General features: G+C 37.6%; 1 protein-coding gene, 1 long non-coding RNA gene and 1 other non-coding gene across 5 annotated transcripts; all 3 read left to right on the forward strand.

Moving 5' to 3' along the window:
* The first annotated feature begins 5,338 nt into the window (after positions 1-5,338).
* On the forward strand, positions 5,339-5,446 carry LOC148555431 (small nucleolar RNA R71). Its single transcript, XR_015887597.1, has one exon. It is a non-coding gene; the product is annotated as a small nucleolar RNA R71 (small nucleolar RNA).
* An 11,531-nt stretch (positions 5,447-16,977) lies between these two features.
* On the forward strand, positions 16,978-21,134 carry LOC107648395 (uncharacterized). Of its 2 annotated transcripts, XM_088489290.1 has the most exons (7): positions 16,978-17,392; positions 17,503-17,612; positions 17,828-17,942; positions 18,022-18,101; positions 19,583-19,687; positions 20,563-20,669; positions 20,763-21,134. In XM_088489290.1, exons 1-6 carry the CDS (start codon positions 17,254-17,256, stop codon positions 20,623-20,625), a joined length of 612 nt encoding a protein of 203 aa, XP_088345416.1. In that variant the 5' UTR covers positions 16,978-17,253; the 3' UTR covers positions 20,626-20,669; positions 20,763-21,134. The 2 variants fall into 2 exon arrangements, with proteins under 2 accessions (XP_088345416.1, XP_020960111.1); XM_021104452.2 differs by having other exon boundaries at positions 16,978-17,612.
* Positions 21,135-22,256: 1,122 nt separating this feature from the next.
* On the forward strand, positions 22,257-24,449 carry LOC110263311 (uncharacterized). 2 transcript variants are annotated; one of them, XR_015886106.1, is made up of 4 exons: positions 22,257-22,601; positions 22,934-23,120; positions 23,370-23,780; positions 23,872-24,449. It is a non-coding gene; the product is annotated as an uncharacterized LOC110263311 (long non-coding RNA). The 2 variants fall into 2 exon arrangements; XR_002348724.2 differs by having other exon boundaries at positions 22,257-23,120.

A 24,449-nucleotide genomic window follows, 5' to 3' on the forward strand; every position in this document is an offset into this window, starting at 1 on the left:
GCGCTGGACGCCAGACTGCAGCATGAAACTGGCGTTGAACACCAGTTTACGTCGTCAATCCTAATTCAAAGTATGGACTATTATATATTTCTGGAAAGCCCTGGATGTCTACTTTCCAACAGCATCTGCAGTCCTTCTGCAACCTCTGAATCTGATTTTTGCTCAGGTCCCTCAATTTCATCCAGAAAATACCTGAAATCACAGAAAAACACACAAACTCATAATAAAGTCCAGAAATGTGAATTTAACATAAAAACTAATAAAAACACCCCTAAAAGTAACTAGATCCTACTAAAAACATACTAAAAATAATGCCAAAAAGCGTATAAATTATCCGCTCAACACAACACCAAACTTAAATTGTTGCTTGTCCCCAAGCAACTGAAAATCAAATTGGATAAAAAGAAGAGAATATACTATAAATTCCAAAATATCAATGAAACATAGCCCCAATCAGATGAGCAGGACTTGTAGCTTTTTGCCTCTTGAATAGTTTTGGCATCTCACTTTATCCATTGAAGTTCATAATGATTGGCATCTATAGGAACTCAGAGTTCAGATGGTGTTATTGATTCTCCTAGTTCATTATGTTGATTCTTGAACACAGCTATTTTATGAGTATTGGCCGTGGCCCTAAGCACTTTGTTTTCCAGTATTACCACCGGATACATAAATGCCACAGACACATAACTGGGTGAACCTTTTCAGATTGTGACTCAGCTTTGCTAAAGTCCCCAATTAGAGGTGTCCAGGGTTCTTAAGCACACTCTTATTTTTTCTTTGGACCTTGACTTTAACTGCTCAGTCTCAAGTTTTCACTTGACACCTTCACGCCACAAGCACATGGTTAGGGACAGCTTGGTTTAGCTGCTTAGGCCAGGATTTTATTCCTTTAGGCCCTCCTATCCACTGATGCTCAAAGCCTTGGATCCTTTTTATTACCCTTGCCTTTTGGTTTTAAGGGCTATTGGCTTTTTTTGCTTGCTTTTTCTTTTTCTCTTTTTATTTTCGCCATTTTTTTCCTCTTTTTTTTTTGCATTTTTTTTTCCTGCATGCTTTGTATTCACTGCTTTTTCTTGCTTCAAGAATCATTTTTATGATTTTTCAGATTATCAAATAACATGTCTCCTTGTCATCATTCTTTCAAGAGCCAACATATTTAACATTCATAAACAACAACTTCAAAAGACATATGCACTGTCCAAGCATTCATTCAGAAAACAAAAAGTATTGTCACCACATCAATATAATTAAACTAAGTTCAAGGATAAATTCGAAACTCATGTACTTCTTGTTCTTTTGAATTAAAAACATTTTTCATTTAAGAGCGGTGATGGATTCATAGGACATTCATAACTTTAAGACAAAGTTACTAAATACTAATGATCATGTAATAAGACACTAACATAGATAAGCACTTAACATAAAGAAAACGAAAAACAGAAAATTTGAGAACAAGGAATGAGTCTACCTTAGTAATGGTGGCGTTTTCTTCTTAAGGAACCAATGATGTCCTTGAGCTCTTCTATGTCTCTTCCTTGTCTTTGTTGCTCCTCCTTCATTGCTTTTTGATCTTCTCTAATTTCATGGAGGATGATGGAGTGCTCTTGATGTTCCACTCTTAGTTGTCCCATGTTGGAACTCAGTTCTCCTAGGGAGGTGTTGATTTGCTCCCAAAAATTCTGTGGAGGAAAGTGCATCCCTTAAGGCATCTCAGAAATTTCTTGGTGATGAGCTTCTTCATGCGTCTCTTGAGATCCATGAATAGGCTCTCTTGTTTGCTCCATCCTTTTCTTAATGATGGGCTTGTCCTCTTCAATGAGGATATCTCCCTCTATGTCAATCCCAGCCGAATTGCATAGGTGGCAAATGAGGTGAGGAAAGGCTAACCTTGCCATAGTGGAGGACTTGTCAGCCACCTTGTAGAGTTCTTGTGGTATAATCTCATGAACCTCCACTTCCTCCCCAATCATGATGCTATAGATCATGATGGCCCGGTCTATTGTAACTTCAGACCGGTTGCTAGTGGGAATGATTGAGCGTTGAATGAACTCCAACCATCCTCTAGCTACAGGCTTAAGGTCCAGTCTTCTCAGTTGAACCGGTTTGCCTTTTGAGTCAATCTTCCATTGAGCTCCTTCCACACATATATCCATGAGGACTTGGTCCAACCTTTGATCAAAGTTGACTCTTCTTGTGTAGGGGCGTGCGTTCTCTTCCATCATTGGCAAGTTGAACGCCAACCTCATATTTTCCGGACTAAAATCTAAGTATTTCCCCCGAACCATGGTGAGAAAATTCTTTGGGTTCGGGTTCTTACTTCGATCATGGTTCCTAGTGATCCATGCATTAGCATAGAACTCTTGAACCATTAGAATTCTGACTTGTTGGATGGGGTTTGTTAGAACTTGCCAACCTCTTCTTTGGATCTCATGTCGGATCTCCGGATACTCATTTTTCTTGAGTTTGAAAGGGACCTCAGGGATCACCTTCTTCTTGGCCACAACATCATAGAAGTGGTCTTGATGGGCTTTGGAGATGAATCTTTCCATCTCCCATGACTCGGAGGTGGAAGCTTTTGTCTTCCCTTTCCCTTTTCGAGAGGATTCTCCGGTCTTAGGTGCCATCAATGGTAATGGAAAAACAAAAAGCTTATGCTTTTACCATACCAAACATAGAATATTGCTCGCCCTCGAGCAAGAGAAGAAAGAAAAGAAGAAGAAGAAGAAGAAGATATGGAAGAGAGGGAGAGAGGGTTGTGTTTCGGCCAAGAAGGGGATGAGAGGGTTGTGTTGTGTGAGAATGAAGAAGAATGGAGAGGTTTATATAGTGGAGGGAGAGGGGTTAAGGTTCGGCCATATGGGGTGGGTTTGGGTGGGAAAGTGATTTTGAATTTTGAAGGTAGGTGGGGTTTATGAGGTAGGTTTATGGGGAAGAGTGGATGGATGTGAGTGGTGAATGGGTAATAGGGAAGAGAGAGAGATTGAGGTGATTGGTGAAGGGTTTTGGGAAAAGGTGTTTATTGGGAAGAGAGGATGAATGAGAAGAGGGGAGAGTATGAGTGGAGGTAGGTGGGGATCCTGTGGGGTCCACAGATGCTGAGATGATCCTGTGGAGTCCACAGATCCTGAGGTGTCAAGGATTTACATCCTTGCACCATTGAGGCATGTAAAATGCCTTTGCATGCAATTCTGGCGTTTAAACGCCGAATTGATGCTTGTTCTGGGCGTTCAACTCCCAGATGCAGCATGTTTCTGGCGTTGAACGCCAGTTCTATGCTTGTTTCTGGCGTTCAGCGCCAGCTTTTCTCAGTGTGCATTCCTGGCGTCTGAACGCCAAGATGCTGCTTGTTTCTGGCGTTCAACGCCAGATCCATGCTCTGTTCTGGCGTTGAACGCCAGCCAGATGCTCCTTACTGGCGTTTAAACACCAGTAAGCCCTTCCTCCAGGGTGTGATTTTTTTTCTGCTGTTTTTTATTCTGTTTTTAATTTTTCTATTTATTTTGTGACTCCACATGATCATGAACCTAAGAAAACATGAAAGAACAATAAGAATGAAAATAAAATTAGATAAATAAAAATTGGGTTGCCTCCCAACAAGCGCTTCTTTAATGTCAATAGCTTGACAGTGGGCTCTCATGGAGCCTCACAGATGTTCAGAGCATTGTTGAGACTTCCCAACACCAAACTTAGAGTTTGGATATGGGAGTTCAACACCAAACTTAGAGTTTGGTTGTGGCCTCCCAACACCAAACTTAGAGTTTGACTGTGGGGGCTCTGGTTGACTCTGTAGTGAGAGAAGCTTTTCATGCTTCCTCTCCATGGTTATAGAGAGAGATCCTTGAGTTTTAAATACAAGGTTGTCCTTATTTAGTTGAAGGATCAATTCTCCTCTGTCCACATCAATCACAGCTCTTGCTGTGGCTAGGAAGGGTCTTCCAAGGATGATGGATTCAGCCTCATCCTTCCCAGTATCTAGGATTATGAAATCAGCAGGGATGTAAAGGCCTTCAACCTTTACTAACATGTCCTCTACTTGTCCATAAGCCTGTTTTCTGGAATTGTCTGCCATCTCTAATGAGATTCTAGCAGCTTGTACCTCAAAGATTCTAAGTTTCTCCATTACAGAGAGTGGCATGAGGTTTATTCCTGACCCAAGGTCACATATAGCCTTCTCAAAGGTCATGGTGCCTATGGTACAAGGTATTAGGAATTTTCCAAAATCCTGTTTCTTCTTAGGCAATCTCAGTTGATCCAATGCATTTAGTTCATTGGTGAACAGGGGAGGTTCATCTCCCCAAGTCTCATTACCAAATAACTTGGCATTTAGCTTTATGATTGCACCAAGGAACTTGGCAACTTGCTCTTCAGTAACATCCTCATTCTCTTCAGAAGAGGAATACTCATCAGAGCTCATGAAGGGCATAAGGAGGTTTAATGGAATCTCTATGATCTCTAGATGAGCCTCAGATTCTTTTGGTTCCTCAAAGGGGAACTCCTTGTTGATCACTAGATGTCCCAGGAGGTCTTCCTCACTGGGATTCACGTCCTCCCCTTTCTCCTTGGATTCGGCCATGATGGTTATATCAATGACCTTGCAATCTCTCTTTGGATTCTCTTCTGTATTGCTTGGGAGAGTACTAGGAGGGATTTCAGTGATTTTCTTACTCAGCTGGCCCACTTGTGCCTCCAAATTTCTAATGGATGACCTTGTTTCATTCATGAAAATCAGAGTGGCCTTAGATAGATCAGAGACTAAATTTGCTAAGCTAGATGGATTCTGCTCAGAATTCTCTGTCTGTTGCTGAGTGGATGATGGAAAAGGTTTACTACTGTTAAACCTGTTTCTTCCACCATTATTAAAGCCTTGTTGATGATTTTGTTGATCCTTCCATGAGAAATTTGGGTGATTTCTCCATGAGGGGTTATAGGTGTTTCCATAAGGTTCACCCATATAATTTACCTCTACTATTGCAGGGTTCTCAAGATCATAAGCTTCTTCTTCAGAAGATGCCTCTTGAGTACTGTTGGATGCAGCTTGCATTCCATTCAGATTCTAAGAAATCATATTGACTTGCTGAGTCAATATTTTATTCTGAGCCAATATGGCATTCAGAGTATCAATTTCAAGAACTCCCTTCTTCTGAGGCATCCCATTACTCACAGGATTCCTCTCAGAAGTGTACATGAACTGGTTATTAGTAACCATGTCAATGAGTTCTTGAGCTTCTGCAGGTGTTTTCTTTAGGTGAATGGATCCACCTGCAGAAGTATCCAATGACATCTTAGCTAATTCAGACAGACCATCATAGAATATATCCAGGATGGTCCATTCTGAAAGCATGTCAGAAGGACACTTTTTGGTCAGTTGCTTATATCTCTCCCAAGCTTCATAGAGGGATTCACCTTCTTTCTGTCTGAAGGTTTGAACATCCACTCTAAGCTTACTCAGCTTTTGAGGAGGAAAGAACTTGGCTAAGAAAGCCGTGACCAGCTTATCCCAAGAGTCAGGCTATCCTTGGGTTGAGAGTCCAACCATATTCTAGCTCTGTCTCTTACAGCAAAAGGGAAAAGCATGAGCCTGTAGAATTCAGGGTCAACCCCATTGGTCTTAACAGTATCACAGATCTGCAAGAACTCAGTTAAGAACTGAAAAGGATCTTCAGATGGAAGTCCATGAAACTTGTAGTTCTGTTGGATCAGAGAAACTAATTGAGGTTTCAGCTCAAAATTGTTTGCTCCAATGGCAGGAATGGAGATGCTTCTTCCATGTAAATTGGAATTAGGTACAGTAAAGTCACCAAACATCCTCCTTGCATTATTATTATTTTTGGCTGCCGTCTCCTCTTCCTGTTCAAAAATTCCTGTAAGGTTGTCTCTGGATTGTTGTATTTTAGCTTCTCTTAGTTTCCTTTTTAGAGTCCTTTCAGGTTCAGGATCTGCTTCAACAAGAATGTTCTTGTCCTTGCTCCTGCTCATATGAAAAAGAAGAAAATAGAAAATAATAGGGATCCTCTTTGCCTCAGTAGAGAGAGGTTCCTTTGTGTGAGTAGAAGAAAAAAAGAATGTAATGTAAAGAAGAGAAGAGGAAAAACTCGAACACAGAGAGGGAGGTGGTGTTCAAATTTTTGGATGGGAGAGAAGTATTAGTAGATGAATAAATAAATAGAAGGAGATGAGAGAGAGAATTTCGAAATTTAATTAAGATAAAAATTAAAATTGAAAGTTAGATTTCGAAAATAGTTTTTGAAAAAGGTTAGTAATTTTTAAAAATTAGGAATGAAATAAAATTAAAATTAAAAATTGAAATAATTAGTTAATTAAAAGAATTTTGAAAAAGAGGAAGGTAATTTTCGAAAATTAGAGAGAGAAGATTAGTTAGGTGATTTTGAAAAAGATAAGAAACAAACAAAAAAACTCAATTAGTTAGTTGAAAAAAGATTTGAAAATCAATTTTGAAAAGATAAGAAGATAAGAAGTTAGAAAAGATATTTTAAAATCAATTTTTTGAAAAAGATATGATATGAAATTAGTTTTGAAAAAGATTTGATTTTTAAAATCACAATTAATGACTTGATTCACAAGAAATCACAAGATATGATTTTAGAACTTAACGTTTGAATCTTTCCTAACAAGAAAGCAACAAACTTGAAATTTTTGAATCAAAACATTAATTGTTGATGATATTTTCGAAAATATGATATAAAATTAAGAAAAAGATTTTTGAAAAATATTTTTAGAATTTTCAAAAATAAATAAGAAAATTGAAAAAAGATATGATTTTTGAAAAAGCTTTTGAAAAAGATAAGATTTTTAAATTGAAAATTTGATTTGACTCATAAGAAACAACTAAATTTTAAAAAGATTTGAAAAAGTCAACTCAAATTTTCGAATTTATGAGAAGAAAAGGGGGAAGATGTTTTTTTTATTTTTTTGAATTTTTAATGAAGAAAGAGAAAAACATGAAAAAGACTCAATGCATGAGAATTTTAGATTAAAACAATGAATGCATGCAAGAATACTATGAATGTCAAGATGAACACCAAGAACACTTTGAAGATCAAGATGAACATCAAGACTTATTTTTGAAAATTTCTAAGAAAAGAAAAACATGCAAGACACCAAACTTAGAAATTTGCAAACTTCAGACACTAACAAATTGAAAATGCATATGAAAAACAAGAAAAGACACAAAACAAGAAAATTTGAAGATCAAACAAGAAGACTTACCAAGAACAACTTGAAGATCATGAAGAACACTATGAATGCATGAATTTTCGAAAATTTTTAGGAAAAAAAAATATGCAATTGACACCAAACTTAAAAATTGACTCAAGACTCAAACAAACAACATAAAATATTTTTTATTTTTATGATTTTATTAATTTTTTTGAATTTTTGTATATTTTTATTTTTTTGAAAACATATAGGGAAAAAGAAGCAATGAATTCAAAGTCCTCAATCAAGATTCCAGGAATCATACCAGGTTAGTCTAAAGCTTGATGGCTAGCCATACTTCAGCATACCCTTTTTTTTTTAGAAGAAAACAAAAAGAAAGTTACCTAATCTAAGCAACAAGATGAACCGTCAGTTGTCCAAACTCAAACAATCCCCGGCAACGGCGCCAAAAACTTGGTGCACAAAATTGTGATCTCAGGCAACGGCGCCAAAAACTCAGTACGCACGTCTTAACAAATCATTTTTCATTCACAACTTCGATACAACTAACCAGCAAGTGCACTGGGTCGTCCAAGTAATAAAACCTTACGTGAGTAAGGGTCGATCCCACGGAGATTGTTGGTATGAAGCAAGCTATGGTCATCTTGTAAATCTCAGTCAGGCGGATAACAAATGGTTATGGAGTTTTCGAATAATAATAATAAATAAACAGAAAATAAAGATAGAAATACTTATGTAAATCATTGGTGAGAATTTCAGATAAGCGTATAGAGATGTTTTCGTTCCTCTGAACCTCTGCTTTCCTGCTGTCTTCATCCAATCATTCCTACTCCTTTCCATGGCAAGCTTTCTGTAAGGCATCACCGTTGTCAATGGCTACATCCCATCCTCTATGTGAAAAAGGTCCAAATGCTCTGTCACGGCACGGCTAATCATCTGGAGGTTCTCGATCATACTGAAATAGGATTCACCCTCCTTTTTCGTCTGTCACTATGCCCAGCACTCGCGAGTTTGAAGTTCGTCACAACCATCCCTTCCCAGATCCTACTCGGAATACCACAGACAAGGTTTAGACTTTCCGGATCTCAGGAATGGCCATCCATGGGTTCTAACTTATACCATGAAGATTCTAATATCTTAGACTCGGTCCTCTGTATTAGATATCTAAAAGATACTCATTCTAGCTTGTTTGCATGTAGAACGGAAAGTGTTTGTCAGGCACGCGTTCATAAGTGAGAATGATGATGAGCGTCACATAATCATCACATTCATCATGTTCTTGGGTGCGAATGGATATCTTAGAAGTGGAATAAGTTGAATTGAATAGAAAAACAGTAGTACTTTGCATTAAATCATGAGGAACAGCAGAGCTCCACACCTTAATCTATGGAGTGCAAAAACTCTACCGTTGAAAATACATAAGTGATGAAGGTCCAGGCATGGCCGAATGGCCAGCCCCCAAACGTGATCAATATGATCCAAAGTTTTTTTCTAAAAATCATAAGATTCCCTATTTATACTAAACTAGTTACTAGGGTTTACAGAATTGAGTAAATGATGTAGAAATCCACTTCCAGGGCCCACTTGGTGTGTGCTTGGGCTGAGATTGAAGTTTACACGTGGAGAGGTCATTCTTGGAGTTGAACGCCAGTTTGTGACGTGTTTCTGGCGTTTAACTCCACTTTGCAACTTGTTTCTGGCGCTGGACGCCAGACTGCAGCATGAAACTAGCGTTGAACGCCAGTTTACGTCGTCAATCCTTATTCAAAGTATGGACTATTATATATTTCTGGAAATCCCTGGATGTCTACTTTCCAAAGCAATTGAGAGCGCTCCATTTGAAGTTCTTTAGCTCCAGAAAATCCACTTTGAGTGCAGAGAGGTCAGAATCCAACAGCATCTGCAGTCCTTCTGCAACCTCTGAATCTGATTTTTGCTCAGGCCCCTCAATTTCAGCCAGAAAATACCTGAAATCACATAAAAATACACAAACTCATAGTAAAGTCCAGAAATGTGAATTTAACATAAAAACTAATAAAAACATCCCTAAAAGTAACTAGATCCTACTAAAAACATACTAAAAACAATACCAAAAAGCGTATAAATTATCCGCTCATCAACAACCCAATCATTCCACATACTGTGAATAAGATCCTGTGTTTAGAAATTGTGGAACTCATCCATGAAAGCACAGGCAAGAAGCTCACTATAAATTGCAAAATTCTGAGCCCCTATTTCACTCCGTAAAGGAGCTCACCGTCAAGCTAGTGACGTTAAAGAAGTGCTTGTTGGGAGGCAACCCATCAATAATTAGAGTTTTCTTGTTTTTCTTTAAGTTTATTTAAGTTATATCAGTTACTTTACAAAATTATTTCTTTATGTTTACGATCATGAGCAGTAGTTAGAACAGAAACAAAAACAGTCAGAACTAGAAACAGAACACCCTAGAGCAGGTACCTTGCTGGCGCTGAACGCCAGACAAGGGGGCAAGAATGGGCGTTCAACGCCCAAAGAGAGTAGCCAAGATGGCATTGAACAGCACACAGGGTATCCCAAATGGGCATTCAACGCCCAAGAAGAGCAGCATTACTGGGCGTTCAATGCCCCAATGGAGGCAAGACCTGGTGTTGAACGCCAGGAAGGAGGTCTTCTATGGGCGTCCAATGCCCTATGAGGAGCATGAAGCTGGGGTTGAACGCTAGCAAGGAGCAGGAGCTGGGAGTTCAACGCCCACAAGGGAGCAGGGAATTCGAATACCCTAGCCCCTCAGGACTAGTGGGTCCCACAGAATCTCCACCTTCTTCTTTCTCTTACTTTCACTTTTCCCTACATACTCCTCCCCATAAACCCTCAACCAATCACATCCATATCTCTTCCTAAAACCATCATAACTACCACCAACCCCCACCACTTAAAATTCAAAAATTTGCCACCCAATTCCCTCTCACATGCGAGCCCATCTCTCCCTCCCTCTCCACCTATTCAATTCTTCTTCTACTCTTTTCTTCCATTTTTTTGCTCGAGGACGAGCAAAGATTTTAAGTTTGGTATTGAAAAAGCCTTGCTTTTTTCTTTCCATTAACACTGATGGCACCCAAAGTCGGAGAATCCTCTAGAAAGAGGAAAGGGAAAGCTATTGCTTCTACCTCCAAACCTTGGAAGATGGAAAGATTCATCACCAAAGCTCATCAAGACTACTTCTATGAAGTAGTGGCAAAGAAGAGGGTGATTCCTGAAGTCCCCTTTAGGCTCAAAAATAATGAGTACCCAAAGCTCCGATAAGAAATCCGGAGGAGAGGTTGGGATGTTCTAAGCAATCCTATCCCGGAAGTTGGAATCTTGATGGTATAAGAGTTCTATGCTAATGCATGGGTCATTAAACATCATGATACAAGCGTGAACCCAACCACCAAAAATTGAGCACCATGGTCCGACGAAGCCTCTTGGATTTCAGCCTAGAAAGTGTAAGGTTGGCGCTCTATTTGCCAGTAATACAAGGAGACCCACATCCTTACACTAGAAGAGTAAATTTTAATCAAAGGATGGACCAATTTCTATCAGACATTTGTGTGGAAGGAGCACAATGGAGAAAGGATGCTTATGGCAAGCCTATCCAACTAAGAAGGCTTGACCTTAAGCCAGTAGCTAGAGGATAGCTGGAATTCATCCAATGCTCTATCATCCCTATTAGCAATCGGTCAGAAGTGACCATTGATCGAGCCATCATGATTCACTGTATCATGCTTGGGGATGAAGTGGAGGTGTATGAGGTAATACCTCAAGAATTGTACAAGGTGGCAGAAAAGACCTCCACTCAAGCCAAGTTGGCATTCCCTCACCTTATATGTCACTTATGCAATTTAGCTGGAATTGACATAGAAGGAGACATCCCCATTGAGGAAGACAAGTCCATCACTAAAAGAAGGATGGAGCATGTTAGAGAGCCGGCACATGAACCACAGCAAGAGCATGTGGAGCTGCCTCAACAAGAAATTCCTGAGATGCCTCAAGGGATGCATTTTCCTTCCCAAGGCTATTGGAATCAACTGAATACTTTTCTAGGAGAATTAAGCTCCAACATGGATCAGCTGAGGATGGGATACCAAGAGCACTCTACCATCCTCCATGAAATAAGAGAATATCAAAGAGCTATGAGAGAAGAGCAACAGAGACAAGGGCGTGACATAGAAAAAATCAAGCGCTCCATTGGATTCTCTAGAGGAAGCAGTAGCCGCCGTCACTAAGGTGGATCTGTTCCCTTAATCCCCTGTTACCTATGTTATTTTTTCTGTTTTCCATGTATTTTATCTTATTGTCTATTTCTAGTGCATGATCATCTTTATTCATGTCTTAAAGCTATGAAATATTCCACATATCTCTCACCTTGCTTGAAAGAAAATTTTATTTGAAAAAGAATAGGGAGATACATGAATTTCGAGTTATATCATAAGAATAGTTCAATTATCTTGATGTGGTGGCATTGCTTTTACTTTCTGAATGTATGAATGAATAGTGCATATTTGATGTTGGAGTTAAGAATGTTGGCTCTTGAAAGAATGATGAAAAAAGAGAAGTATTATTGGTAATCTGAAAAATCCAAAAAATTGATTCTTGAAGCAAAAAAAAGGAGCAAAAGGAAAGAAGCGAAAAAAAAAAGCAGAAAAAAAAAAGAAAAAGAAAAAGCCAATAGCTCTTTAAACCAAAAGGCAAGAGCAAGGATCCAAGGCTTTGAGCAACAATGGTTAGGAGAGCCTAAAAGAAACAAAATCTTAGCCTAAACAGTTCAAATGAGTTGCTCCCCTAACTATATGCTTGTGGTGTGAAGGTGTCAAGTGAAAAGCTTGAGACTGAGCAGTTAAAGTCGTGATCCAAAGCAAAAGAGTGTACTTAAGAACTATGGACACCACTGGCTGGGGATTCTAGCAAAGCTGAATCACAATCCTAAAGGGTTCACCCAATTAAGTGTCTATGGCGTTTATGTATCCGGTGGTAATACTGAAAAACAAAGCGCTTAGGGTCACGGCCAAGACTCAAAAGAAGTTGTGTCCAAGAATCAAAGAACTAAACTAGGAGAGTCAATAATATCATCTGGATTCTAAGTTCCTAAAAATGCCAATTATTCTGAGCTTTAGAGGAAAGTAAGATGCCAAAACTATTTAGAAGTGAATAGTTACTAGTCCTGCTCATCTAATTGAAGCTGAGCTTTATTGAAAACTCTGAGATTTATTGTATCCTTCTCTTCTTTTAATCCTACTTGTTTTTGGTTGCTTGGGGACAAGCAACAGTTTAAGTTTGGTATTCTGATTAGCGGATATTTTATATGCTTTTTGGCATCATTTTCATATAATTTTTATTATGTTTTATTTAAGTTTTATTATATTTTCATAGGGTTTAGTGCAAAATTCAAATTTTTGGATTCTACTTTGAGTTGTTGTGTTTTCTGATGATTTTAGGTAAATTCTGGCTGAAATTGAGAAGCTTTGGAAACGTCTGAGTCAGAGACAAAGAAAGGACGGCAGATGCTGTCAGATTCTGACCTCTGTGCACTCGAAGGAGCATTTTTGGAGCTACAGAAGTCCAAATGGCACGTTCTCAACAACATTGGAAAGCTAACATCAAGGCTTTTCAGAAATATATAATAGTCTATACTTTGCTCTGTACATGAAGGTCCAAAACTGGCGTTCAACACCAGTACTTCACCCTCTTGCTAGCATTGGACACCCAAAAGGGAGCAGCTGGCATCCAACGCCCAAAAAGGAGTCCAAAGCTGGCGTTCAATGCTCAAATAGGGTACTAGCTCGTGGAGTCACCCTTAGCTCAGCCCAAACACTCACCAAGTAGGCCCCAGAAGTGGATTTTTGCACTATCAACCTAGTTTACCTATTTCTGTAATCCTTAGTTGCTAGACTAGTATATATAGAACAAAGATCACCCTTGTTAGAGATCTTTGCCCATTCGAATCTTTCATTACTTTTCTGTAAGCTATGTGTCACTAACCTCCTAGGTTAAGGTTAGGAGCTCTACTGATTCTTATGGATTAATAATATCACTATTCTATTTCAATCTATGCTTGATTCTATTCTAAGATGTATCTTCTTTCTTCATCCTAATGAATTGGGAATGTAACTTGATTGTCATCCCCATTCTACATGGGTTCTTGCGAGTCGTTGACGGGATAGCACTGAACCACAAGCTTGATTATACATCTCTTAGACGGCTAATCCATGACTTCGTTGAGGACTTGGAGACATCAGTTAAGCCGAGGTACGGGGCGATTAGGGCCTTTGTGGTATAGGCTAGAATCAATGGAGCAGCATTCTCTGATCTGGAAGATCCAACCTTGTCTGTGGCACTTTGAGTAGGATCCCCAAGGGAATGGACTGCTAGAGCTTCACCCCCGTTCAGATTGGATGACCATTGACCTGGCATTTGATCTGAAGCAAAAAAGATTAATGACCACTGACCTGGCGTTAGTCACTTACAGCCTGCCATGGAATGAATCATTAGAAGTTGAACTAGACGGTGAAAAAAGTTGATCCAGAAGGAAGAAGTATTTCCGAAGCCTCAACTGCTCTCTTATCATTGATTTCACACCACTTAAGTAATTCTATCTTTATCCTATTTTTATGCGTTTTCCACAACAACTATATTTTCTATCCACCTGACTAAGACCTACAAGATAGCCATTGCTTGTTCAAACTAACAATCTCCGTGGGATCGACCCTCACTCACCTGAGGTATTACTTGGACGACCCAGTGCACTTGCTGGTCTATCTGTGCGAATATTGTAGAGTCAATTTCGTGCACCAACGACCACGAGGAGGACCTCGATGGCCCCATTGTGGATTTCGCCTGTATTGGGCATCCCTATTATGAAATTCTTTGTAATTTCGTATCCATTGGACACCTAACGCCTGTGAACGGCTCAGAGGTGCAGCATGACTTCTTCGAGGGCCACCAGAACTCCATCCCTCTATTCTTCGATTTGGTTGCCTTTGTCTAACCTATTCTTCTTTGTGGGTGAATTCTTTCTTCATTTTTTCCTTCTCGAATATTGTTACAGCCTCAGCGTTAAAAACTGCATTACATCAAAGACGCAGAGATACATTCCGATCTTTCAATTTTTGTTGTATTAAGAATTCCAACAGCCCATCACCCACTCTAGGGTAAACCGCTCGAACATTAGACTCAAAGTCTCCCAAGGCAGTTTCTAAATCATAAGTAAAGCCAACCATATTTACGCCAAAGCATGGTTTAGCAAAACTGACCCCATCATCAAAGGGATCAGAATCAACCTTCATCTCTTTCTTTCCATCATCAAATTTCAACCGCCCTGCCATGATTGCTTCTTGTATCAAGTCCCTAAAATAGACATAATTATTAGTCGAATGGCTAGTTGCTTGATGAAACATACAGTAAGGTTTCCCGTTTAAATCTTTTATCGAAAGCAAAGTTCTACCTTCAAGTAAAACTAGCTGTTTATCTTTAAGCAACACATTGAATATTTGATCCGATTTTGAAATATCAAAACTATATTTTTTCCCACTCTTATGTTTTGAGTCACTCGATCTATCACTATTTGGGATCTTCCTAAGTAAAGAACAAGCATAAGGCGGTTCTTTCTGTAGTTTAACCAAATCGACTTATGCTTCTAAATCAGATTTCTCACTCGAGGATTCCATTGCTACATATGATACCTTCTCTTTTCGAGAAAAAACTTACTTTTCATCTTTCTCTCATCATTCTTATATTTTTTTTCTAACTATTTCTACCTGACGCACCCTTTCATCCAAATGAGCCAAATCAGGTATATGAACATTAAGCAACTTTCGACGCATATAAAAACCTAGTCCTATAGTTGCTATTTTCACTACTTCACTCTCAGGAAGAGACACATAACATAAAACTTCAAGCGTTTTTGAAACAAATCATGTAATCATCAATTGACTCTCCATCATCACGTTTCAAAGCCACTAGATCGGTAACCGCTACATTTAACTCTCCTCTATAAAAGTGAGCATGGAAAGCACTCTCTAACTGTGTCCAAGTCGTCATCGAATTAGGCCTAAGATTTGAAAACCAAGTAAATGCATTCTTCGTTAGCAAAGAAGGAAAAAACTTCATTTTCAAATTCTAGTCATTAAACAGATTTTTTATTTCGACTAAAAATCTGGCAATATACTCAGTAATTGATTCGCCAACTTCTCCTGCAAATTTTGTAATTATCTTAGGATTAAACACTCCTCATGGTTTCCTCCTACATTTTGTCTCTCACCCTCATCATAATCAACAATTTGAGCAATCCGCTCTACTTGCCTAGCAAGACACTCAAACTTCATCTCATGATCTGCCATCAAAGGATTCAAGATTGTAGTCATTTGTTGGGTTAACAAGTTAACCAAATCATAATGACTTTCTTCTACAAGTTGTCGAAATACTGCCATTGAATTAGAAACATTCGATGTATAACCCAAATTATAATCCCGAGAATACTCAGGATGTGGTTGTGACAATCAAACATTATTCACCCCAACTGTACCTCCAAATCAAATTAGAGGAGCAAAACCACCTACTGGTGGTGTATACCCTAGAGGAAGGCCATAAGGAGGCCAACCAGTGGTTACCAGGGGTTGAGTTTGTAATGTGTTACCATGTGGGCATGTATTACGTCCATTAATCCCTGTTTGAAAACTAGTAACCACTATACTTTCACTCACTATATTTCCTTCCAGACGTGAAGTCACGTCCGAAGATTGTGCAAATATAGGTGCACTATCAATTATGGATGAACCACCATTAACATTCGAAACCTCGTCTGTCATGTGTACGATTCTTCCACTTCTCAATTGCATACACTATGACAACATATAACCATTTGACACACTTGAATTTTTAAACTGTCCCACTGGGCATGCCAATTTGTTTTGTCAATTTTTAACAAATCGAAAGTGGTTCGATATCTAAGGTCTAGGAGTGAAACCTACTCCTCTTTGTGAGTACCAATTATCTAAAAGTGTATAAAAGGACCTTTCGATTGATTAAAATAAAAAGGAAATCTGAAGGATAAACAAAGCAATTTTGAAAATAAATTGACTAGAACTGGAATAAATTGCATTGAATTTAAATGAAAGCAATAAAGTGCCTTCGATCAAATCAAAGGGCTTTTGAAATTGAAATTAAAGTACTGAAATGTATAATTGAACACGGAAATTAAACGTTGCTTTGAAAAGTAAATTTGCAAAGAAAAAAGACAACAGAAAATGTAAATGAAAATGTAAAAACAATGGAACGAACCCTACAAAGAGTAACTCGAGGCACACTACAAGAAAAAAGGTCTGTCGGCACACTTTTTTTTGCCACGCTTTTGCGAGGGTGGCCACTGATTTGTGATTTGGCCACACTTTTTTTTTCACGCTTGAAAAGCATGGCCATAGAGGGAAATCAGCACGCTTTTACGAGGGTGGCCACTTATTTGAAATTTGGCCACGCTTTTTTATTGCCACACTTAAAAAGGGTGGCCATAGAGGAAAATCGGCACGCTTTTACGACGGTGGCCACTGATTTAAAATTTGGCCACACTTTTTTGTCACACTTGATAGAGGGAAATTGGCACGCTTTAAAAGCGTGGCTATACTGTGTTTATTTTGGCACCGTAAAAAAACGTGCCGATAGAGTTCCCTCTCCTAAAATTTAGTTTCCCACTTATTCTTTTTCACACTTAACTTTTTTTCTAAGTTTTCAAATTTTAACCCTAAAGATGATAACAACAACACACTAGTTTCTTATTATTACCAAATTCACTTTTAACCCTAAAATTCACTTTCAAACCCTAAACATACAGTGACATCACTTCATCTTCACTCTCGAACCCAGCAGCCTTCATCGCCATCATCGTTGAGCTTCCTTCGTCGTTCATCGTTGAACCCAGCAGCCTTCACTCTCGAACACTAGTTTCATATAGCTTCCTTCCTCGTTCATCGTCATCTTCATCACTGCCCTTCATCTCACCTAGCCTTCATCGCCTTCGTCTCACCCAGCCTTTATCACCGTACCCAGAAAACCCTAACCTCCATCATGCCGCCATCTATCTCACCGTCGCCACCCTTCGAGCTCAAGATCACAACCAGGTTCGTCCTTGAATGCCATTTCTCTTGCTGTTTTGCTTGTCGTCCCTCTCGCCGTTCTGCTCGGAAAGCTGCTCGCCTCTGTCTGGGTTCGCCACACCTCTCTTTGCTCTCTGTTTTTCTGTTTTTTTCTTTGTTATCTCTCAGTCCGTTGCTTCTCCCTGTTACTCTCCGTTCGGTCTCCTTCGTTCCTTTTCAGCCTCATCCATGGGAGACTACAGCAATGATCCTCTCATGCGCAACCAAAACGCTGCCGTTCAGGCCCGCACCAAAGCCCAGAACCGCGCCAACGTTCTTCAGCTCAAGCTGGTAAACTCTTCCATCAAGATTTACCTTCATCACACATAATAACTCCATTATTTCTTTGCCTTGATTTTTTATGTTGAAGACATTTCTAGAGATAATAAAATTTGTTTCCTCAATGCCCTAGATTTCAACATGTGACTAAGTCTGTATACGATTTCTCGGTTGCAGAAATTTTTTTTGTACCATTTTTAAGTTTTAACTATTTCTTTATTGAGCAGATTGGACAGAGTCGCCCAACTGGTCTCACAGTGAATATATTGAATCGTTTTGAGCCTAGGCCTCCTTTAGAGTATAAGCCTCCTCCGGAGAAAAGAAAATGTCCACCATTAACTGGTGCTTAATCTTTCTTTGGTAGCATGTGTTTGATATTTATGGGGTAGTTTTTATTTTACTTTATTTTATTTTTCACAAGGGATGGCACAATTTGTGAGTAAGTTTGCAGAGCTTGCCGATCCGGAATATGCTCCTCCTAAACCAGTAGTCGAGACTCCTGTAATGTTCTGTTCTATTGAACTAATGAATTCTGATTAATATTATTGTGTTGTACATAATTTCATGTTCTTGGGTGGTTGTTGCACCTGGTATGTATGGACGGTTTTATGCAATGAGTTTCTTTTTAGTTTTCTTTAATTACTGGTGTGTTTGAAGTTGATTTCTGTTTTGTGTTAGTTTGCCTTGCCAAGAAGTATTGTCTAATGCTCGAGACAATCTCTTCTGTTACTATTATTTTGTAACTAATATGTATCCTGAGTCTTGTTTAATCAATTAATCCACTATTTGGTCATGATCTACAAGTTTTTTAATTTAGGTTATGCAATGCATTTTGCAAGACTTTGAAATATGCTTGTTAGATATATAGTCATTCTTGTGTCTTTACCTAAGAATTTAAGAATTTGGAATAAGTGGTTTTATGATTCATGAGATGATATTATCTTCTATGACCAAATGTCTAAAGTTCAATCCTTATTATCCTAAAAGATTGAATTTCAGCATAAGGCAAAAATGGGCCTATACTAATTCACCCTTTAAATTTAAAAGAGGCTCTTGCGTGAGAGGGCGTATTAAACATATAACTATTCATGTGCTTTGTCCTCTTCTAGTTGTAGCAAATTGGTGTCTTGCATGGTGATGTTCCGAAACAGCATTTGCTTGCATCATAAATGTTAGGAACAAAAATTAGCAAAGCTTGAAGCCTGAAATACTGCAACAACTTAATAACAGAAAGCATACCCTATCAATTTTTGTATTGGCATGCTTCTTTAGTTCATATTTATATATAAACAAGTTAAACTCAATTTGAAGATAAATGTTCTGTTCAAAGCAGTAGGGACCAGATTAAAAGCTTTTAAAATTATAAGCATTTAATTATAAATTGAATGAAATTATAGTAAGTAATTTAACTATATGTTTTTTAACTGTATGTTACTCTTAGAATCTCTTCTACTATTATACTGTCCGTCCTTATAGTTTTCTCAAATTTATAATTAAATTCGGATAGTTTAGGGTATAGAAATTTTGCCATTAAAGCTTAAGTGTTGCTAACTTCAATTTGGATATGAATATTATGTTAATTCTAATGTGAATAATAAAGTGAAAAAATTCTAAGTAAAAATTCTTGCAATATATGTAAGCTTATCAAAGCAAAATTTGACATCACCCTTCAGTGTTTCTACTTTCTTTCTTAAATTAGGCACTGCCATTTTCTTTATTAATGCTATTGTGTTTGCTGTGTTGGAAATGATGGGGTTAAAAAAATTTGATGCTAATCAAAATGATGGGGTTAAACAAATTTGCTATGTGTTTGCTCTTTTTTACTGACTTGTATTTGATGGTTTTAACCTCTCCCTCTAAGATTTTGAGATCTGAAAAGCATAAAAAAATCTCTTAGAAAATTATCTGATTCTTAGTAAAAGATTTTAGCTTCTGTTATACTATATTTTTCAAATTGAGTTTAACCTTCTACCAATTTTCAGGTTGACATTAATAATTTGGAGGAGTATATATCTTTAGTGGTTGATGCAACTGTCAAGACTGGGATCACACGTCAAATGGAAGCATTTAAAGCAGGATTCAACCAGGTTAGATACTGGTCTTCATCAATAGAAAGGAGTTTTAATTTTGATTAATTATGTTTGGTATTAAATTCTCAAAATGAGTTTTGATTGTTATTAGGAAGTGCATAGTATTAAATTGTATTATATTTATTTATTTTAATCATGGCCTATTCTTATCTCCCCCTTTACTAATTTTTTTTAATTATCCCCGAGACATGCTGAAAGAGAACTTGACAGGTTAAATTATATAGGATTAAATATTTTTTCCTCTGCTGCTATTTCTGAACTTTAAGAGTTCACTGATACATAGCATCAATAAGGTAGCATGTCATGAGTTATTTTCTGTACATAGCCTTATCTATGTGTCTTGTCTTGATATTGTTTGTGAATTAAGAGGGTGGTGCTTTACTGCTTGCGTCAACAAGGCAAACAGATGAGTTGGACTATAGTTGGAAAATTCGTTAAGGATTCTTTTTCCAGTTTACTTGAATTCAAAATTTTAACACTTGTCACTTGTTTCTTTCTTCTGGTCATTTCAGGTTTTTAACATATCATTTTCACAAATTTTTATGCTCATCCTGGTCATTTCAAAATTTTTACTTAAGGTTATATTTTATGCTCATCCTGATTGATGCTATTTTCAGTTACTTGAAATTATTAGAAAATTCTTTGTAATGTGGTGTCTGGGTTGACTGCCTGCCTGCCTATCAAAATACTAGTGGCTAGCAATTAACTGACTTTATTGTGATGAAAGTCAAGTGGATTATTTGCTCTAATAACTCATTACATCTTTAGTTTAATGGGTGGCCTAAATATGCTAAGATGGTCTTCTCTTTTAATAACTAAGTACATTTTTAACATATGATTACATGTTTGGGTGCAACTTTCGTCAACTGCAGCCAATGCTTCGTCTAATGAGAATGGGCCTTTGGAATCAGCAGATAATGACTTGCCAAGTGTGATGACATATGCTAATTACCTGAATCTTCCACCTTATTCTACCAAGGTATAATTCATCATATAGATTTGATGATTCATTATCATGCTCATTGAGGTTTCTTTCGGTACTGATTTACAATACCCCATATTTTCTTGGCAGGAAATTATGTCTAACAAGCTACTCTATGCAATCAATGAGGGGGCAGGAATCCTTTGATTTATCATGAGTCTCAGGAACTAACCAAGCTATCCCTGAATATTAATATGATGAATCAGGGCTTTTGAGGCTGAATTAATTTTTGGTTGCATGTACTTCCCCTCTTCTCATCTCAAATAATGGCAGTTGAATCGGATTGGCACATTTTCAAGGTGTAAAGGGATTCGCGGGGCTCATTTTAGCTATTAGTGTATGTTGTATTTTTCAACTAATAAATTTTATTTCTTTTTGACAAATGTGATGAAAGTTCATGTATGTTGGATTAGTTAATTTAAAATTATATAAAAAATTTCTATTGTTTAAATTAGTCATTAAAATTATGATTCAAAATTATATATTAATTTTGCAATGTTTAATTAGGAAAATTCATAAACAAGTATACTCATAAGTATTTTTATCTAAATAGTCATATTTTTTGCTATTGGCACGCTTTTTAAGCGTAGCCATATCTTCTCGTAATCATCAACAGGCACGCTTATCAAGCGTAGCCACATTTTCTCCTATTGGCACGCTTAAAAAGCATAGCCATATCTTTTCCTATCGGTACGCTTTTGAAGTGTAGCCAAAACTACCCACTGGGCACGCTTCCAAAAGCGTGGCGATATGTACACTTATCGATACGCTTCTCAAGCGTACCTATAGGTTAAGATCTATGGCCACGTTTTTTAATCGTGGCAAGAGATGAAAGCATGCCAACCAAAAAAGCGTGCTGATAGATCTTCAAAAGCGTGACCATAGAGCAACCGGCACGCTGGCGGATGTGACCCTTTCAAAAGCGTGCCGATAGCTCAAAAAGCGTGGCGAAAAGCTATCGGCACACTTTTTTGCACTTTTCGGCACGCTTTAAAAGCGTGGCAGAAAGCTTATTTTCTTGTAGTGGCAGACTCAGAAAGTTTCTAAGATGTGAGTGTGCTTGAGTATTTTTTCTGAAAAGATTCCAACCCTTGTTCTTTCGAGTCTTCTCATACTTATAAGAATCTTCAACCAATCAGATTGAAATGTAACTTCCACGTTCATTAGCCTTTAAACAACTGTTCCCGCTCCTTTTGTCTAACACAAATAACTGCTAGAAATAACCTTCGACACTTGAACTCTTCGATTCACGACAACAAAAGCGGAAGATAGCGGCAGATTATTAGTGTCTGTTTTGATAGCCGCTATAATTTTCTAATTTAACGGCGATTCTGGCTGCGGTTTTAAGAAGAGCAGTTGTATGATGTGATTTGCAGTGATTTTGACAACCCACCGCTAACCTGGCTTTTTTAATCCATCAAGGTTCGGGCTCAACTTGCCCTCTTTCTGTTTCATTCAATGTCGCCGCCAGATTTTCACCATCACCGTCCATCACTGGTTATGCTCTTTCTTCCTTTCTTTGTTTGTTTGGGTATTCGCTTTCTTATTTTGTCTTCTTTTTTCTCCTAGGTCATTGATTTTATTTTTTTCATTGCTGGAGCAGTAAAACGAGGTGAATTCTTGAAATTTGTCTAATTATACTAACTAATTGTGTTGTTGCAAGTCCAATTTTTATTTTGGCTAATTGATTTTTGTCTAATTTTACTATGAAATCCATTGCTCCATGAGCCCCCCAAATCTTGTTAACCCTAACCCTTACTCCATGAGCTTTGATTGGCGCTGCTTCTGCTGGTCCTGACCCCGAAGCAGTGCTCCCCTGCTTCCTTTCTTTTGCCAAATCTGCTCTATCCGTGGTTCAAATTTGCTGCAGCTGTACGAGTTTCTTGCCACAGTCGCCTCCGGCCTCTGTTGCCACCACCACCATCTCAGGTTCTTCTCTTTCTTCTTTTTATTTCATTACTGGGGTTTCGTTTTCTTATTTACCTTTTTATTTGGATTCTTGGATTTGTCAATTGATTGAACACCGAAAGTTATATTTTAATTAACAACTTAAAGCAATCAAAGGTGACTTGAGGAGTAATTTTTTTCTCCATATTTTATATCAATAGATTATATATATTGAATTTGTCAGTTGATTTGAATGCTAATTTTGATGAGTTAGATAAAGATGATGAAGTCCTTGTTTTTTTATATGAGATTTTGGGTGCTAAATACTTATTTTTTTAATCTCTATTAAACATGCGGCATTTACACGGTCCAAGAGCCGTGATTATGTTCCTTATGCGAATGCCCCTTACAAGAGCTTAACAGTGGAAAAGGCTGTGCAAAACTGGATACAATATGAAGGAAATGGTTTCAGGTTTTCTGGTGGAGGCACACAGTTTCCCTAAGGAGCTGATGCTTATAATTGATGAATTAGCATCTGTTATTCCACTGGACAATGGCATGGTTAGAACTGCTTTAAATACTGGTTGTGGGATGAGTTGACATTCCTTGTTCTGTTTTATTCTTGCATTTCTCATCTGCATCTTATTGGAATGAAGGAATTCTAAGTTTTCACTTAATAATTAATTATAAGCTTTTATCTTGGTTCCTTCTACTTCTAAATGATTCTTCCATGCAAAATTTTAAACTCCTATACTATATGTGCAGTAGGTGTTATATCCTATCTCATTTGATGGTTATTGGTGATGGTAGGTTGCTAATTGGAAGGAATACCTGTTTAAGAAAAATGTTGTTACAATGTTAATTGCCCAAAGGACTCTCATGAAGCACAAGTGAAATTTGCTTTAGAAAGAGGTGTTCCGGCTATCATTGGCATTCTTGGAACCATCATGTGTGCTACTAACTCTGAATAATTCCATGATAGAGATATCTGTATTTTTTTAGTGTAACTTTTTGTTTCCATCATGAGTCTGCCTTTGATGGTTCATGTAATAAGTACCATGCTATTAGAGGTTCTATTCGTTTGGTGTTTTATGGTTCTCAACTAAACTGTGTTTTGCTTTCTTAGGGATTTATCCTCCTGTAAATGAGATAGTTAAACAATACGAAAAATTTCTTTTGCTTGAACGGCTGTTGGAAAGGTTATTTGCAAGGAAACACAGAGTATGTTCACCAATTATGTGATTGTTTCTCAATACATTATTTTATTTTCTCCAAGTTGTTATGGTTATTTGTGTTTGCCAATTGCTTTCAGGTTTTGATATTCAATCAGTGGACCAAAGTGTTAGACATACTGGATTACTATTTGAGTTAGAAAGGATTTGAAGTTTGTGAAATTTATGGTAATGTTAGACATACTGCATTAGCATGAGCCGTTAATTTGAATTTATTTGTTGCTCTTGTTATAAGTTTTATATACTTCTTTATATTTTTAATCCAAGTTGGACAATTTATTGATATTAATTTATAGCATGGTTGTCTGCAAATTTTATTCTAAGTTGTACTCACATGCTGATCATATAATGGAAACCATCCAGCGGCATTTCAAGAATGAAGAAGTTCAGGTGAGTCTTCATTGCTTGAGTGAGATGTAGACTGTATATAATGTTAATCTTCAAAAACATGTCATAGCTTGGCAAACGCCTGATAAGTATGAGGAATCATGTGGAAGGCTTTGGCTTGAGAAGGCTGTGGCTACCGTGAGTATGGCTTTTTTGTTCTATTTTTTATTTATTTATTATTTTTGTTTTATTGAATTCTTGTAGTCAATTATGTTTTATTGCACTTTCTTGGTATTCTTTTACTATGTTTGGTTTTCCTTCCATTGTTATT

This window comes from Arachis ipaensis, chromosome B6, assembly GCF_059453495.1.
Source record: "Arachis ipaensis isolate K30076 ecotype BB chromosome B6, ASM5945349v1, whole genome shotgun sequence".
Classification (NCBI taxonomy): domain Eukaryota; kingdom Viridiplantae; phylum Streptophyta; class Magnoliopsida; order Fabales; family Fabaceae; genus Arachis; species Arachis ipaensis.